The sequence below is a fragment of the Maniola hyperantus genome, chromosome 21 (assembly GCF_902806685.2).
Source record: "Maniola hyperantus chromosome 21, iAphHyp1.2, whole genome shotgun sequence".
NCBI classification, from domain to species: Eukaryota; Metazoa; Arthropoda; class Insecta; order Lepidoptera; family Nymphalidae; genus Maniola; species Maniola hyperantus.
In genome coordinates this window covers 329,193-344,083 of record NC_048556.1, presented here as the reverse complement: position 1 = coordinate 344,083, position 14,891 = coordinate 329,193, and the positions used below count along the sequence as shown (strand labels likewise).

General features: G+C 41.3%; 3 protein-coding genes across 3 annotated transcripts; 2 read left to right on the top strand and 1 right to left on the bottom strand.

The window, feature by feature from the left end:
* Nucleotides 1–89: 89 nt before the first annotated feature.
* LOC117992571 (trypsin, alkaline C-like) lies at nt 90–1,843 on the top strand. Its single transcript, XM_069505959.1, has 4 exons — nt 90–93; nt 277–454; nt 756–1,011; nt 1,520–1,843. The coding sequence occupies exons 1-4, from the start codon at nt 90–92 to the stop codon at nt 1,841–1,843; spliced, it is 762 nt and encodes a 253-aa protein (XP_069362060.1).
* A 2,315-nt stretch (nt 1,844–4,158) lies between these two features.
* Nucleotides 4,159–10,819, bottom strand: LOC117992569 (chymotrypsin-2-like). Its single transcript, XM_069505958.1, has 5 exons — nt 10,801–10,819; nt 8,620–8,806; nt 6,675–6,933; nt 5,995–6,153; nt 4,159–4,203 (listed from the first exon to the last, which is right to left on the bottom strand). The coding sequence occupies exons 1-5, from the start codon at nt 10,817–10,819 to the stop codon at nt 4,159–4,161; spliced, it is 669 nt and encodes a 222-aa protein (XP_069362059.1).
* A 1,518-nt stretch (nt 10,820–12,337) lies between these two features.
* On the top strand, nt 12,338–14,314 carry LOC117992234 (uncharacterized). The gene is made up of 2 exons (XM_034979895.2): nt 12,338–12,488; nt 13,495–14,314. Exons 1-2 carry the CDS (start codon nt 12,464–12,466, stop codon nt 13,770–13,772), a joined length of 303 nt encoding a protein of 100 aa, XP_034835786.1. The 5' UTR covers nt 12,338–12,463; the 3' UTR covers nt 13,773–14,314.
* The last annotated feature ends 577 nt before the right edge of the window (nt 14,315–14,891 follow it).

The following is a 14,891-nucleotide window of genomic DNA, read 5'->3' as shown; positions in this document are numbered from 1 at the left end:
TACCCACATCATCTCCTGTTATTGCGTATCTGTCTTCACGCTTGCTCTATCTGATGAACAGTAATACGTAGAGTTGAAATTTTCTCAGAATGTGTATGTATTTCCGCTACAGCCGAAAATAATGAAAGTTTCAAAATGGCCGTCATGCAAATGAAACAAAATTACTTAAAAAGTGTTATTTCTCGTACGATGGTACGCAATCCTTCTTGTGCGAATCCAACGCGCACTTAACCGGTATGTATAACCAAAATGTTCACAACATCTTATTTTAACCAGGTGTCCTTTCTTACCCTGAAAGGATAGTGGGAGGGAATCCCACTGCCATAGAGAACTACCCATCCATGGTGCAAGTGGAGCTGCTGAGTCAAGTGACTGGCTCCTGGTCACAGGACTGTGCTGGAAGCATCCTCACTTCTAGATTCATCTTGTCTGCTGCTCAGTGTTTTACTGGATGGTAGGTATTTTGACGACCTCCCTGGCGCAGTGGTAAGCGCTACTGTCTTATTAGTGGGAGGTTCCGGGTTCGATTCCCAGCAGGGGTTTGGAAATTTTAAAATGTCTAGATTTCTGGTATGGTCTGGTAGAAGGATTCAGCTATGGCTAGTTACCACCCTACAGGCAAAACCGTGCCGTCAAGCAAATTAGCGTTTAGGGAAACTACAGGGAAGTACCCTTTAGGTTTCTTAACAGACAGAAAACAAAGTGATCCTATAAGAGTTTAAAAGAGATAGTGAGAGAAAAAATGTAACTTTCAGGAACTTGGAGTTTCCATACCGTCGCGTCCGAGCTGGTGCCACCTACCGCAACTTTGGTGGTAGTATCGTCTACGTAGACTCCACCGTGAAGCATCCAACATACGGCACCAACGGCTTAGAGGCAGATATCAGCGTTATCAGGCTGTTCACCCCTCTGACGTACAGCCCGACTGTCAGACAGGCTACTATTGTGTATGCTAACTCAGACATTCCTGATAATACCGTGGTGGTGCTTGCTGGTTGGGGACGGATTTCTGTAAGTAACAATAATTTTCTACATGCAATTTTTTACATGCAATTTTTTACATGCAATTTTTACATGCAATTTTTATAGATGCAATTTTTTTGCAATTTTCACCGCTGAGTTTCTTGCTGGTTCTTCTCGGTAGGAAAGGCATTCCGAACCAGTGGTAGATGCATTTGACGATTCAAAAGTATCTACTTACTTGTAAAAGTTTAATTGAATAAAAAATATTTTTATTTATTATTTACTAGATGATGCCCGCGACTTCGTCTGCGTTGATTTGGTTTTTAAAATCCCGTGGGAACTCTTCTATTTTCCGGGATAAAAAGAAGCCTATGTTTTATCCCCGGGATGCAAGCTATCTCTGTACCAAATATTGTTAAAATTGGTTGAACGGATAGGCCGTGAAAAGCTAGCGGACAGACACACTTTCGCATTTATAATATTAATATGGATTTATAAATACTAATAATTGCTGGCGCTTCGTATCAGAAACTTTTATACCTTCTTCAACTTTCAGGAAGCGGGTCCAATCTCCCAAATCCTTCGCGACGTCTCAGTCTATACCATCAACAACAGGCTTTGCGCTGAAAGGTACTCCAAGTTAGGAATACCAATAACTGTTACCCCAACCATGATCTGCTCGGGAGTCCTAGACGTTGGGGGTCGCGACGCCTGCCATGGGGACTCAGGCGGGCCTATGTACTTGGGACATATTGTTGTTGGCATAATATCAGGAGGATACAGCTGTGCTAACGGAACTTATCCAGGTATAAGTACTGCTGTAGCTTCGTACACGGATTGGATAGTTGACACTGTTTATAATTGGCCTTATTCGCACTAGATTTCTAAATATATGAAAGGAAAAGGTGACTGACTGACTGACTGACTGATCTATCAACGCACAGCTCAATCTACAGGACGGATCGGGCTGAAATTTGGCATGCAGATAGCTATTATGACGCAGGCATCCGCTAAGAAAGGATTTTTGAAAATTCAATCCCTAAGGGGGTGAAATAGGGGTTTGAAATTTGTGTAGTCCACGCGGACGTAGTCGCGAGCATTAGCTAGTTCTAAATATATGAAAGGAAAAGGTGACTGACTGACTGATCTATCAACGCACAGCTCAAACTACTGAACGGATCGGGCTGAAATTTGGCATGCAGATAGCTATTATGACGTAGGCATCCGCTAAGAAAGGGTTTTTGAAAATTCAACTCCTAAGGGGGTTAAATACGGGTTTGAAATTTGTGTAGTCCACGCGGACGAAGTCGCGAGCATTAGCTAGTTATATATAAAACTAGCTTGTGCTCGCAACTTAGTGGATATACCTACTCTTTACAAAGAACACACCCTCCAAATTTCATGTCTGTAGGACCAGCGGTTTAGGCGTTGATATATAAGTCAGTCAATCAGTCAGTCAGTCAGGACTTTGAATTTTATACATACTTACAGATAAAAAGCTGACTTACAGACTAACTGACTGACTTACCTACTCATCTATCAACGCACAGCTCAAACTACTGGACGGATCGGGCTGAAATTTGGCATGCAAATAGCTATTATGGCGTAAACATCCGCTAAGACGTTAAAAATGTTTTTTTTTTAATTCCACTCCTGCCTTTAGGAGTAAATAGCCTTTAGTAAGGGGGACGGGGATTAAACAACTTAGTGCTCAGATCGCACCATGGCTTTTCTTTATTTCTACAAGCGTTGTGGTCGTACAACATCGTAGTCACGACACGAATTTCTCAGTGGCCTTTTTTAACCCACTTCAAAAAAAGGAGGAGGTTCTCAATTCGTCGGAATCTTTTTTTTTTTTTTAAGTATGTTCCCCGATTACTCGAAGACGCCTGGACCGATTTTGAAAATTCTTTTTTTGTTTGAAAAGGTATACTTCAAAGTTGGTCCCATTTAAATTTGGTGAAGATTTGATGAACATCTTCGAAGATAGATACTGGAACTCCTCAACGGATAAGAGTAAATTGCTCGCGATCAGTGTAATAGCTTAGTAAACAGTAGATTTTCCATTCCATGGGGCCACTAAAAATTGTAAAAGATTTTTTTTTTTACAAAAAAATAAAAACCGACTTCGATACACAAACACTAAAAATTGAAAAATAATTTAATTTATTACCGAATATATTATTATGTATACAAGAGTTAATATAGTTCCATAATAATATTTTTGGGGTTGGTGCCAATGAGGTGCCATTGTGGAGTCTCATAAAAATATGAAGTCTAGACGATTCGCGCAGCTAAAGCTAATTGGCATCGGCACCAAAAAATATTATTATGGAACTATATTAACTCTTGTATACATAATATATTCGGTAATAAATTAAATTATTTTTCAATTTTTAGTGCTTGTGTATCGAAGTCGGTTTTTATTTTTTTTGTAAAAAAATTTTATGTGATTGCCACAACGCATAACGCATAATCTTACAAATGCAAACCGACTATCAAAAAGCGTATTTTTTTTACCTACTTATAAATAATAAACGTTTTGACTTTTTTTTTGCGTCCTGAGCGTTTTCATAAGAGCCAAAACACGAATATCGCATCGGGCCCTTCCTGCGACTGCCACCACGCTTTGTGAGCTGTTTTTTCGAGCAATAAGCGTTTTCGGTCTACATAAAAAAAACCGGCCAAGTGCGAGTCAGGCTCGCGCAACGAGGGTTCCGTATTACAGTCGTATTTTTTCGTCATTTTGCACGATAATTCAAAAACTATGATGCATAAAAATAAATAAAAATCTGTTTTGAAATGCACAGGCGAAGCCCTTTCATATGATACCCCACTTGATATAGTTATCTTACTTCGAAAATTGAAAATACTAATTATTAGTTTTATTACGTACTTAGTATTAGTGACGTAACCACAAAATCACGGGTTTCAGATTTTTCTCCTAATGTCTGCTATAAGACCTACCTACCTGCCAAATTTCATGATTTTAGACCAACGGGAAGTACCCTCGAGGTTGCTTGACAGACAGACGGACAGACGGACAGACAGACAGACAGACAACAAAGTGATCCTATAAGGGTTCCGTTTTTCCTTTTAAGGTACGGAACACTAATCCTATAAGACGTAGGTATAATAATAATTTAAAAGCCATTTTATTTTATTTATTTTTGGTTCATAGATTCGAACCTAGAATTAAGCTTCTTCCAACACCACTATCACATATCTACTCATGTGCCACTGCCACACGAGTATCTACTCATGTGCCACTGCCACACGAGTATCTACTCATGTGCCACTGCCACACGAGTATCTACTCATGTGCCACTGCCACACGAGTATCTACTCATGTGCCACTGCCACACGAGTATCTACTCATGTGCCACTGCCACACGAGTATCTACTCATGTGCCACTGCCACACGAGTATCTACTCATGTGCCACTGCCACACGAGTATCTACTCATGTGCCACTGCCACACGAGTATCTACTCATGTGCCACTGCCACACGAGTATCTACTCATGTGCCACTGCCACACGAGTATCTACTCATGTGCCACTGCCACACGAGTATCTACTCATGTGCCACTGCCACACGAGTATCTACTCATGTGCCACTGCCACACGAGTATCTACTCATGTGCCACTGCCACACGAGTATCTACTCATGTGCCACTGCCACACGAGTATCTACTCATGTGCCACTGCCACACGAGTATCTACTCATGTGCCACTGCCACACGAGTATCTACTCATGTGCCACTGCCACACGAGTATCTACTCATGTGCCACTGCCACACGAGTATCTACTCATGTGCCACTGCCACACGAGTATCTACTCATGTGCCACTGCCACACGAGTATCTACTCATGTGCCACTGCCACACGAGTATCTACTCATGTGCCACTGCCACACGAGTATCTACTCATGTGCCACTGCCACACGAGTATCTACTCATGTGCCACTGCCACACGAGTATCTACTCATGTGCCACTGCCACACGAGTATCTACTCATGTGCCACTGCCACACGAGTATCTACTCATGTGCCACTGCCACACGAGTATCTACTCATGTGCCACTGCCACACGAGTATCTACTCATGTGCCACTGCCACACGAGTATCTACTCATGTGCCACTGCCACACGAGTATCTACTCATGTGCCACTGCCACACGAGTATCTACTCATGTGCCACTGCCACACGAGTATCTACTCATGTGCCACTGCCACACGAGTATCTACTCATGTGCCACTGCCACACGAGTATCTACTCATGTGCCACTGCCACACGAGTATCTACTCATGTGCCACTGCCACACGAGTATCTACTCATGTGCCACTGCCACACGAGTATCTACTCATGTGCCACTGCCACACGAGTATCTACTCATGTGCCACTGCCACACGAGTATCTACTCATGTGCCACTGCCACACGAGTATCTACTCATGTGCCACTGCCACACGAGTATCTACTCATGTGCCACTGCCACACGAGTATCTACTCATGTGCCACTGCCACACGAGTATCTACTCATGTGCCACTGCCACACGAGTATCTACTCATGTGCCACTGCCACACGAGTATCTACTCATGTGCCACTGCCACACGAGTATCTACTCATGTGCCACTGCCACACGAGTATCTACTCATGTGCCACTGCCACACGAGTATCTACTCATGTGCCACTGCCACACGAGTATCTACTCATGTGCCACTGCCACACGAGTATCTACTCATGTGCCACTGCCACACGAGTATCTACTCATGTGCCACTGCCACACGAGTATCTACTCATGTGCCACTGCCACACGAGTATCTACTCATGTGCCACTGCCACACGAGTATCTACTCATGTGCCACTGCCACACGAGTATCTACTCATGTGCCACTGCCACACGAGTATCTACTCATGTGCCACTGCCGACTACCGTGCGACTCTGATAATCCAATCGGTATAACTCGCAATCGATGTTGCGGAGAGCACATATCTAGTTTTGTTTAAAAGCACATCGAACGCAGGTCTGACTCCGACAGTGACACCTTCCCAGATCCAGGGCCCTCCCGCGTCAGTGTTGGCCCAGGCAGAGCTACCCCAAGGGGACACAGCTGTTATCAAATTGGATGGTTGGTCTACCGAGCTTCTGTAGGTTGTGAGGTTAGCAATTTGAAGCGGGACAGCATATCTCTGGAAGAAAAGAAAAGAGGTTTTACTTATATCATACATACAATACAGGGTGTAACCAGAACGCTAGCAAAAACTTAGCGTTATTGCTATACTATCTAAACACAATCCAATACCAATAACCATTTGCCTTATTTTGTAGTTTTAGTGATTTAGTATTTTTCCAACCCGCAATGTATTACGTTCAAAACTAGGATCAATGCCCCACCTATGACGTGGCATTGACTTCGAATGGCCTACTTACGCAACGTTCGTTGACCTCTAGCGTCAGTCAGATGTTTTATTTGCAATAATATTGCAATTTATAAAAATCACGAACACCGAAGTAATCCTATTAGTACACCCCTTCCGCTTTCTTTAATTTTTATAATATTCTTTACCCTAACCTCTACCTGCTATCTTTGTTATATGTCTATTGGTTTTGGTGTACAATAAAGCATATTTTACTTGTACTTACTTACTTTAAGGGTTAATTTTTTGCTTTTGAGGTAAGTACGGAACCCTAAAAAAATTAATTAACTTACACCTCCCCAGCCCAGTTGCTTGATCGCTACACCAATAGGGACGACAGAGCCTTGACGTAATAAGGACGCCTGCCTCGCGAGGTCGCTATACACCAGACGACTCGTCAACCTCACGACCGATATGTCGTGGACGACGGCAGCGCTACTGTTGTTGCCTTCATAGTTCATCGCTATGCTCACGTAGACGACCTGTCCTCCGCCCATTGAGCCATAGTTGGTTCCGACCCGGATACGACGATGCGCTGGACCTGGATAGTTTCTATAAAAAGAAGAAATAGTCATTTATTTTAGCGTTTAAACTACCAATATGTAGACACCAATGGGTCAGCAATAGCAGAACATATCCAAAATTCGGGTACGACGCACTACATACGATTCGACAAGGTTTCCGTATTGTCCCGGGAAAAGTTTCTAGTACCGCGGAAGATACGGGAAGCGATCGAAATTAGTCGCCACCCGAATTTCAATCGTGACAATGGATGGATGCTACCCTCAGCGTGGAAACCGCTTTTTGACGCTAAGACAAGGGCATCAGTCGTGGGACGGGACACCATTAGCTCCGCGTGCCTGGATTTCGGTGACAGTTCCAGTGATGAAGAACAGCAGGAACTGTCGGGAGACGATCGGCAGCTGTCTCCCCCCACCCCAGCCACCCTCACAACGAGCTCTACGGGCAGCGGCACGTGCGTCCCGCAGTCAAAACCGCGGCGCGTGCGCGGACAGACTCCCTTGAAAAAGGACCCCGTATGGGTTCGAAACTAGTCGGGCTAACGTCGACGACGCACGTGAGTAAAGCCGGGACAGATAGTATTTATAAATAGTCATTTGTGTCACAAGGAGCCAAAGCGATACTTTATTTTTATTTTGTTTATTTATACTTTATTGCACACAACAACAACACAAGCTGTGATCGCCTAGTGGTTAGGACGTCCGCCTTATAATCGGAGGTCGGGGGTTCGATCCCGGGCACGCACCTCTAACATTTCAGAGTTATGTGCGTTTTAAGTAATTAAATAACACTTGCTTTAACGGTGAAGGAAAACATCGTTAGGAAACCTGCATGCCTGAGAGTTCTCCATAATTCTCTCAAAGGTGTGTGAAGTCTACCAATCCGCACATGGCCAGCGTGGTAGACTATGGCCAAAACCCTTCTCTCTGGGAGGAGACCCGTGCTCTGTAGTGAGCCGGCGATGGGATGATCATGATGATGATGATGATACTTTATAGCAGACAACAACAACAAGTAAACATAATAAGAACATACAAGGATCTTAATCTAATAGCCGTAGCATGCAAAGGCGGCCTTATCGCAGGCAACCTTTGACGAAAGGAATCACGAAAGCACGGGTTCCTTGAAACTTTGTTCCTCGAGAGCGTTATTTTGAATTCAGAGCGAAGCGAATGATTTCATTGAATCCTGAGCGTAGCGAGGAATCACACTAATATTATAAAGGCGAAAGTTTTTATGTGTGGGTGTGTGTATGTTTGTTACTCCTTCACGCAAAAACTACTGGACGGATTTGGCTGTAATTTGGAATGAAGATAGATTATACCCTCGATTAACACATTGGCTACTTTTTATCCCGGAAAATCAAAGAGTTCCCGCGGCATTTTTAAAAACGTAAATCCACGCGGACGAAGTCGCGGGCATCAGCTAGTTTAATATACGTCAAATCGGTTGAGCCATTCAGTAGTTACAAGCGGACATAAGAACGGCCATACATCCATACAGGGGTACCCTGAGAACAGTGGCGTGCACAGGAGTTCAAGCCAGGGTATGCATTTAGGTATGAACTTATTTTACGGCAGGTTATAATGAAAAATAAGCATTGATTTATTACAATGAGGGTAAGCAGTGCGTTTATGCTTCTATGAGCTGCACGCCACTGCCTGAGAATAAAACTCAACCTGCACTATGTAGATTATAGTTTACCGCTTCACTTACGGTCCAGAGAAGCAGCTCGCAGCGGACAGCACGTACAGCTGGTTCAGGATCGAGGCAGCACAGTTTTGCGTCCAGTCCAGGGAGCCCCCCGGGGTATAGAACTGAACTTGCGCTACCGAGGGAAACTGTTCGAGGGCCAAAAGATGCCTGTTTTGCTTACTTTCCAACTGAAAAGCTGATGCAGCACCTTTAAAGAAATATAAAAAGTTCATAAGTAGGCTTCGGACTTCTCAAGCAACCTGTGGAATCAACTACCTTCGGCGGTGTTCCCATTAGATTACAACATGGGGTTATTCAAGGGGCGGACCAACAAATTTCCGAAAGGCCGGCAACGTGTTGGTGGTTCATCTGGTACTGCAAATGTTCATGGGCGGCGGTAATCACTTAACATCAGACCCGCCTCTGCTCGTCTGTTCGCCATTTTTATTTTAAAAAAACCGAGTCTATGTGGTAGATAAGTGAAAGTCAAAGTCAAATCATTTATTCAAATTGGGTACTGTACTTTTTGATTTGTTAGATAATGATAATAGTGATAATAAATATTACTAACAAACATATTAATAATATAATATTTTTGGGGTCGGTGCCAATGAGGTGCCATTGTGGAGTCTCATAAAAATATGAAGTCTAGACGATTCGCGCAGCTAAAGCTAATTGGCACCGGCACCAAAAAGTATTATTATGGAACTATATTAACTCTTGTAATATACATAATATATTCGGTAATAAATTAAATTATTTTTCAAATTTTAGTGTTTGTGTATCGAAGTCGGTTTTTATTTTTTTTGTTAGTATCACCACTTTACAAAATCGCCTTATTAGAATTTCCCAAGCTTTTTTATCATTTAAATTAAATAATCCTTTGAATTATTGTAATAGGATTTTTAAATAAGTTTACGTTGTATGAATACTTTTAACTAATTACTTTTAACTTTAAACCCTTCATCCTGAAAGGAGTCCCATGGTTCGTTGGCCAGAGATGGGTTGAAAATAATGATGATAAACATAAATGCAAATTTAAATAAAGATTTTGCCGGACGTACAAAAACTTCCAACTCGTGCTTTCGTGATTTCTTTCGTCAAAGGTTGCCTGGAAGAGATCGCTTTAGCGATAAGGCCGCCTTTGCATGCTACAGCTATTAGATTAAGATCCTTGTATGTTTTTTCAATGTTTACTCTGTGTTGTGTGCAATAAAGTGTACACAAATAAATAAATAAATAAACTTAGGTATAATTTTTTTTACCTGAGAACAGGGCGAAACTCAAGATTAGGAGCGCTACCATTGTAAGTATTATTTTCACTAATAAAGTGACTTTTGTATTTACTAAGCTTATATACTATTTTTTTATCGCAAGTTATCTAAATCTTAGTATCATTATCACTACAAGAGGCTTATTTTATTAATTGTAGGAATTAATAATCAAATAAGTATCAATAGATTATGATTTTAAGAAACTAAGAATACCTATCAGGTGTTTTGTTTTTATGAAACACTAGTTTTTACCCGACTTCGGCAAAGCCAAAAGGAAGGTTTACGATTTTAACAGTCTATGTAGGTATGTATTTATGTGTGTTCCACCGTAGCGCCTAAGCTACTGAACCAATTTTGATGAATGAGATGTCAATCGATTTGTTCTTATAGCCCGGGTGACATAATATGCTACATTTTAAATGAACAAAATTAATATGGCGGATGTTGCACCTAAAAAAGTGGGGTCTCAAACTTTTTTTTTGTATCGAATCGAGTGGGGTGTCAAATGAAAGAGGAGAAATTTTTGAAGTTCGTTAATGTAAATACTACTACTACAGCATTAAAATATACCAAGCGACAGAAAAACCATTTTACTATAATATTTCGTTTTCAACTACATCCATCTATACTTCCATACTCCATACTAATATTATAAATGCGAAAGTGTGTCTGTCTGTCTGTCTGCCTGTCTACTAGCCTTTCACAACCCATTCGTGATTTTGACGAAATTTTGTGCAGCGATAGCTTGCATCCCGGGGAAGGACATAGGCTACTTTTTATCCTAGAAAATCAAAGAGTTAAGATTTTTAAAAACTTAAATCCACGCGGACGAAGTCGCGGGCATCATCTAGTACTATAATAAGTCAATGGTGCCTGGCCACGTTTGGAGTGACGAACGAACGCCACACGCCACGGGTCGAGTACTCACGGAGGCCGGAGGTCGTCATTGCGCCCTCCAGCACCCGGTGCGTCTCCTGCGAGAGGAATCCTCTATCAAAGTGTCCCTCTCAGGCATCTCTCGGGCTCAACTTTGTTATCTTAGTACAATGTTAGTGGTATAGATGGCACTGAAAGCAGCAGAAAATTTTCAGGGGAACTTTTTTATTTTGGGAATAACACGTTGGAACTGATCTAAGAGTTAATCTGAGGATCTGATAGTATCAATTGTTAAATACCCATTTTTGTTTAATTAGATAATTAAGAAGCAATTTAAAACATTTTAAAAGATGAACATTATTTTATAATTAGGTAACTTTAGTCCGCGACAGGTCGAGATGGCAATCGGGGTATGAGGCGTGGGGACGCCCCGCACACTCGCACGTCACCCGTGCTATTCCGCACCGGGTTAGCGCGGGGGTTGTGCGGGTGTGCGGGGGACACCCCCCCCCCCCCCCCCCCCCCGATTGCGATCTCAACCTGTCGCGTACTAAGATGATAACCATCACGACTTCGTCGGAGCGAATTTAGGTTTTTCCAATCCCGTGGCAATTTTTTGATTTTGTTTGTGAGACACAATATGGGTGTGAAAAAATAGGAAAGCAAAAAATAGTAAACCTATACCAGTAGGTACAGATAAATTGAAAAATAGACAAAATTGAATCGTGATATCCATCAGAAAAAGCTTGAAAAAATCCCTATAATATCTAAAACCTTAAGCAGCTTCTGATAACTGAATAGGTAAATAGGCAAAGAGACGGTCCTGAAATGTCCTTTGGACTGAATACAGAAAAAAAGTTGATTCTGAGATTCCATCCGGCAAAGAGAGATTCCAACTCCACCCGCAAAGCCGTGCCGCCAAGTGATTAAGCGCCCCGGTACGATGCCGTGTAGAAAACAAAGGGGCATGGATTTATTAAAAACTGCCATACCCCTTCCATGTTAGCCCGCTTCCATATTAGACTGCATCGTTACTAGCCACGGCCGACGCCTCTTACCAGATAAAAGTCCTAGAACGGAGACCGCGTACCGCAAGCGTAGTGTGGGACGCCCTCCAGCGCGATGGACTGATGATATGAAGAGATTGGCGGGAGGTGACTGGATAAGGAAGGCTGAGGACAGGGTATGGTGGCACTCATTAGCGAAAGTCTATGTCTGATGGTCATTAATTTTGTTTCTTTTTGTTTTTTATATGGTGTAAAAACGGATGGATAGAAAGTACCTAACTTAAGTCATGGAGCCATACTAAGAGTGAGATCTATAGTCTGACTTAGCTTAGACTTAAGACATAGTTAAAACGAGACAGAGCTATATTTCTCACATAAATCTGTCTCGTTTTAACTCAGTCTTAAGTCTAAGCAAAGTCAAAGTGCGCTCTATAGATCTCAGCCTAAGTGCGGGGTTAAATCCCGCAATGCTGTAAAAGCCTTTCATGACGTAAGTACTCAATTCCAAATAGTTTTGGTAACAGTCTCTTACGCTATAATATTTGTATCAATCTAGATTTTGCCGAGCTGGATATTCCCGGGGTTCGCGATCAATATGCCACCTTTCCCGCCAAAAGGACGCATGCGCGGCGGCCATCTTTGAAAAATCTAAGCCAGGATAGTCTGTGGGTTGGAAAAACAAAGGTCCGTGATAAATATTGTGTAAAAATGAGTCCGGAACGGGAAACTCAAGGTAAATTAAGTTTTTATGATCTTTTGTGAGTTTAGAGATTAATGTTCGAAGTTTTTGTTAATGGTTTATGTTAAAAATATATATAAAGATAGTCAGAGGTCTTGAAACTCATTAAGAGAATTTAGTACCTTATTACAGGCAGCAAAAACGTACTGCCAAGCGATTTAACGTTCCGATAGAATGCCGCGTTGAAAACGAATGGGTCTAATAAAGCTGCCATGCCTCTTTCTCGCTTACATCTTAAACTGCATCGTCACTTACTAACAAAAATATAGGTAACCTGAACCCCACACACAAAGTGAAATGTATAGGTTTGTATGAATGTTTTGTATATAAATGTTTTGTATGAAAGGTTAACTAACACCTAATAAGTACCTAATTAACTATTTGAATCTTTAAATCTAAAAATCTATAAATCGTGTAAGGTCGATGATCTTAGTCAGCCCTAGCACAGACTACGGTCTATTTGGGCTGCAATTTGCAAACACCAGTCTTAGTTTTTATCTAGTGCTTTGGTCAAAAGTGTGGTGTAAAATATTCACATAATGAACGAACGCCGCAATGAAACACATTTTTTTCTATACATATTTAGACTTTAGCGTAGATTTTATATTACACTTACAATGCGAAAAGGTTTCATTTTTGAGTATGTCGCAAGACACCTAACAGCTCTTTACACGACTTCCCAAAAAAAGGAGTAATGTTTACAGGGTTCATATATTATGTGTGGATGCATATGGGAGTTTCTGCTTCTAACTTCTAAATGCCTGATAAGATTTGAATATATAGGACATCGTTAGAATCCCTAAAACATCCCTAGTGACATCCCTAGCTATAAATTTGAAAAAAATCAACATGGCGGCTTTATGGCGCTATTTAAATGTGAAATATTTTAATTTCTAGTATTTTTGTATTTTTTGGCAGGGGAGTCGTGTTTTTTAATTCATTTAATTACGACTTGTTATGAAACAAAAAATCTAAACATACCAAATCATTTATTTTTCAGAGACAGAAGACGTCTTAGAGTCCATAGATGAGTTGAAAGAACGACTATCCTCCATGAAAAAGATGATGGAGGAGCGAAAATCCACCGGTTCAGGCACCAAGGACCTCTTCCAAGGTCAAGCCAGGAGTCTACACGGAACTAACATGATAGATGGAAACTTCCTATCATTCGTCTTTGGCGGTTCCCTGTTCGTAATACTAAGTGTATCTGTCTATGCCTTTTATAATCTATATCATGCTGTGCTGAAGAAATTCCCTTCACCGCATACGGAGTTGTAATTTCGATTTTATATCTTAGGAGATAAGGTTCAATTTTATAATTTAAGTTTTGTGAGTATAGTAAACCTAGTTGAGGAGTAATTGCTCATTATTTATTAGATTCGAATTTGGCGCACCTTTCAGTATTGAAAGTGCGAATGACGTCAGCAAGAGTCGTCCGCATCGATTACGTGGAAAAATGCGGAAAGGAGTCTTATTTAAGGCACGAAAATGACACAATGGGAACTTTTTATCATCTGTTTCTGAACATCCGAATGTTTTCTGATCGGATGAGTACGTAACCGCCTTTACAGCGGTTACGTACTCATCCGATCCGAGTCCGTGAAAATACGTTCCTTTTTGTTTTGTATGGGAGCTTATGACATCTGTCGTAGATAATCGCTACTTACCGCTATTTCTTACTGCATGGGATTTAATCCGACGAATTGAGAACCTCCTCGTTTATTGAAGTCGGTTAAAAAAGCAGTGGTAATAAACAAACCTATTATAAATCAAAATAAGAGAGAACGCTAGACTTAATTTCAATATCAATTAAAGATTAAAATTCTTCATAAAATGTGCTGTTTTATTTCTCCTGTCAAATTGAGTGAGTCACATTCAAGAAATACGCTGAGATCTATACAGCGTAGGGTGATATCTGCGCATTGTGACTTTAGACAGAGTCAAAACGATACAGATACGATAACGAGACTATATCTGTCACATAGATCTGTCTCGTTTTAGTCTGAGCAGTGGACCAAAGTCAAAGTACGCTCTACAGCCTTAGACTTTGCTCAGAGCTAAGACTAGACGCAATAATTATGTTAGTGACATTCGCCTATCTCGTTTTAAAAGTCTGAGCACAGTCAAAGTACATATAGAGAGAGTCAGGGCGTGCCAGGCCTTTGTTATTGTATAAAAGCTGAAAGTTTCTCTGCGTATTGTCCCCAACACAGGGAGGAACGATTAGCGACTATGAAGTTTGGATCATGGTGGCTTTGGGAGATAACAGGTAATAAAAGTGTAAAATATCTAACGTCAAAATGCCATGCCATGGCAGGGGGTTAGATGGTAATGGAAATAGAGTAATTTCTGCGGGAAAATATTTTTTTAGGTAAAAATTTAAAAATATTTGCTGTT

What these genes read in the sequence shown, in the direction of transcription:
- LOC117992234 (XM_034979895.2), top strand. Translation starts at nt 12,464, where the DNA reads ATGAGTCCGGAACGGGAAACTCAAG. An exon ending in TCCGGAACGGGAAACTCAAG is followed by an intron (nt 12,489 to 13,494) that starts GTAAATTAAGTT and finishes TTTATTTTTCAG; the next exon opens with AGACAGAAGACGTCTTAGAG.
- LOC117992571 (XM_069505959.1), top strand. An exon ending in GCTCAGTGTTTTACTGGATG is followed by an intron (nt 455 to 755) that starts GTAGGTATTTTG and finishes TGTAACTTTCAG; the next exon opens with GAACTTGGAGTTTCCATACC. An exon ending in CTGGTTGGGGACGGATTTCT is followed by an intron (nt 1,012 to 1,519) that starts GTAAGTAACAAT and finishes TTCAACTTTCAG; the next exon opens with GAAGCGGGTCCAATCTCCCA.
- LOC117992569 (XM_069505958.1), bottom strand. An exon ending in GCGAGCTGCTTCTCTGGACC is followed by an intron (nt 6,934 to 8,619) that starts GTAAGTGAAGCG and finishes TTCTTTTTATAG; the next exon opens with AAACTATCCAGGTCCAGCGC. An exon ending in AGCAACTGGGCTGGGGAGGT is followed by an intron (nt 6,154 to 6,674) that starts GTAAGTTAATTA and finishes CTTTTCTTCCAG; the next exon opens with AGATATGCTGTCCCGCTTCA.